At 52.8% G+C, this 1,913-nt stretch overlaps 1 protein-coding gene across 1 annotated transcript in view; it reads right to left on the reverse strand.

The window, feature by feature from the left end:
• Positions 1-122: 122 nt before the first annotated feature.
• Positions 123-1,913, reverse strand: part of LOC107081192 (bromodomain adjacent to zinc finger domain protein 1A-like) — a 7,339-nt gene continuing 5,548 nt past the window's right edge. The window contains exons 2-7 of the mRNA XM_015369390.1: positions 1,637-1,743; positions 1,319-1,548; positions 1,014-1,237; positions 813-931; positions 574-728; positions 123-492 (exon numbers count right to left, since the gene is read on the reverse strand). Of these exons, the coding sequence (XP_015224876.1) occupies positions 276-492; positions 574-728; positions 813-931; positions 1,014-1,237; positions 1,319-1,548; positions 1,637-1,743 (1,052 nt within the window). The 3' untranslated portion in view covers positions 123-275. The remainder of the gene's footprint in view (positions 493-573; positions 729-812; positions 932-1,013; positions 1,238-1,318; positions 1,549-1,636; positions 1,744-1,913) is intronic.

The following is a 1,913-nucleotide window of genomic DNA, read 5'->3' on the forward strand; positions in this document are numbered from 1 at the left end:
ATTGATTTAGCTTGTAAAGCGGGGAGAATGGCGCTAGGCTTACCGCACCGTGACGTCACTGCCGGAAGATGGCAGGAGGGAGGGGCTACTATATTTGGGCAAAAATGGCCGCTCCCAGACTCTGTGATCGTGAGGAAAATTTACATTTTTTTAAATTCATGAAATCACTGCGAACGTATCAGTTTTAGGTTTAAATAATGATCCATTGGTTATTCCTGCTGACCGGACTTTTCCTTTGACTCAACCAGACGGTAGAAAACCTATTTGGAACTTTGTTAATTTGAGTTTTCACAGATAAATGAGAGGATCTGGAAGCTCAGACCAGCAGCCCCAGACTCACCCAGAGGAGGCTTAAGGAAGCGTCTCTCAATGCCTTGCTCAACGTGACTGAGGGCCTGAGCCAGAACTCGCACCACGCCGCTGATGGCCTGAGGAGTGGTGCTGCCGCTGGTCCCGCAGGTGGCCGAGGCTTCGCAGCGGAGCTCCTGCAGCCTGAAGCATCAACACCCTCAATCAATGGATTTAATCCAAGAACACAAACATTCAGCAGGTCGGCTTGGATTCGCCGCCTACCTGTCATTGCACCTCTCTCTGGTTCTGAGGTGAGCCGAGTCCACCTCCCACGGCTCCACCTGACCATTCATCACGCCGTTTTCTTTGCCATCAGATCCCAGAAGCTCGTAGTTTCCTTCCTCCAGCGCAGAGCGCCAAACCTGTCTGTCCATCACCTTAAAGAGGGGAAAATGAGACGGCTGAGTGTGGCGTCCATCAGGAGCTCCACAGCATTCATCACTGGGACCTGCTGAACCTACTTTCAAAGTCCCCAGGGATCCCTGATGGATGCGGTCCTCCAGGTCCAGCAGCAGGTCTCTTAATCTCACCTCCATCAGGGTATCTGCTGATGCAGAGAAAGCTGGCAGCTCTTCTTCACCTGGAACACAGAGAAACAGCAGAGCTGTGTGAGAGAACAGTTCTGGTCTGACGGAGGAAAGAAGGTTTGCTTCGTGTGGTACCGGTCTGTGTGGGCTGCAGCCTGTATCTGCTGCCGTCGCAGGTCTGCAGCAGCTGCTGCAGCTTGTCTCTGTCCTGCCGCAGCGCCTCCCTCAGGGAGCCCTCTCTGTGACCTCGAGGGTTCAGAGCTTCGATCAGTTGATCCACCTCCTCTATTGAGCCGTAGAAGGACCACTGGTTGGGCCGGTCCACCGGAGCACCGGGGAGGTCAGGGTCCGAACAACCGCTGTCAGGTTATAAAAGCAAAACAAGCTGAGTCATTGTTAGAAAGCTCTGAAGCCTTCAGTGATCTCAGTTGAAGACTGACTTGGTACTTGACGGCTCCGCCTCCATGTTTTGATCCACCTCAGCTGCAGCGTCTTCAGGTTTGGGGCGTGGCTTCAGCATGTCCTCGGTCAGTCCGGAGAAGTCCTCTTCCACAAACAGAGCGGAGGCAGAGGGGATGATCCAGTATCTGCGGTACAGCCGGTCTTTACCCAGAGGAAGCAGGCAGGTGCAGGCCGCCGCCTTCTGAATCCGATCCAGCAGCTGTCGAACCTGCAGGGAAGGTCCAGGGCTCGTTAGCGGATTACCGTCACCAAGTGCCTCGATCACAGCACTGAGACATTAGATGGGATCTGCAAACCTTCTCCTGCTCCTGGTCCAGATCCTCTGTGCTCAGGTTGGAAACGAGGCCGGAGGACTTGGAGTCAGAATGTGTTTGCTGATGTTCTTCATTTTGGCTTCCTTTGGCTGGAGAACACAGGACACACAAAAACAAACATTACAGGCTAAAAGGCTGCCTCCAAGCTTTATATACGACCAGAAGAACTCTGCAGAATCTGTTAGTTCAATCTCTAACGTTCTGCTCTCTCTGCTTTTTCTCATAGTAGCTTCATCTGGTCTGTTCCTGTTTGGCTGTG

This window comes from Cyprinodon variegatus, unplaced genomic scaffold, assembly GCF_000732505.1.
Source record: "Cyprinodon variegatus isolate N-32 unplaced genomic scaffold, C_variegatus-1.0 Scaffold3327, whole genome shotgun sequence".
NCBI classification, from domain to species: Eukaryota; Metazoa; Chordata; class Actinopteri; order Cyprinodontiformes; family Cyprinodontidae; genus Cyprinodon; species Cyprinodon variegatus.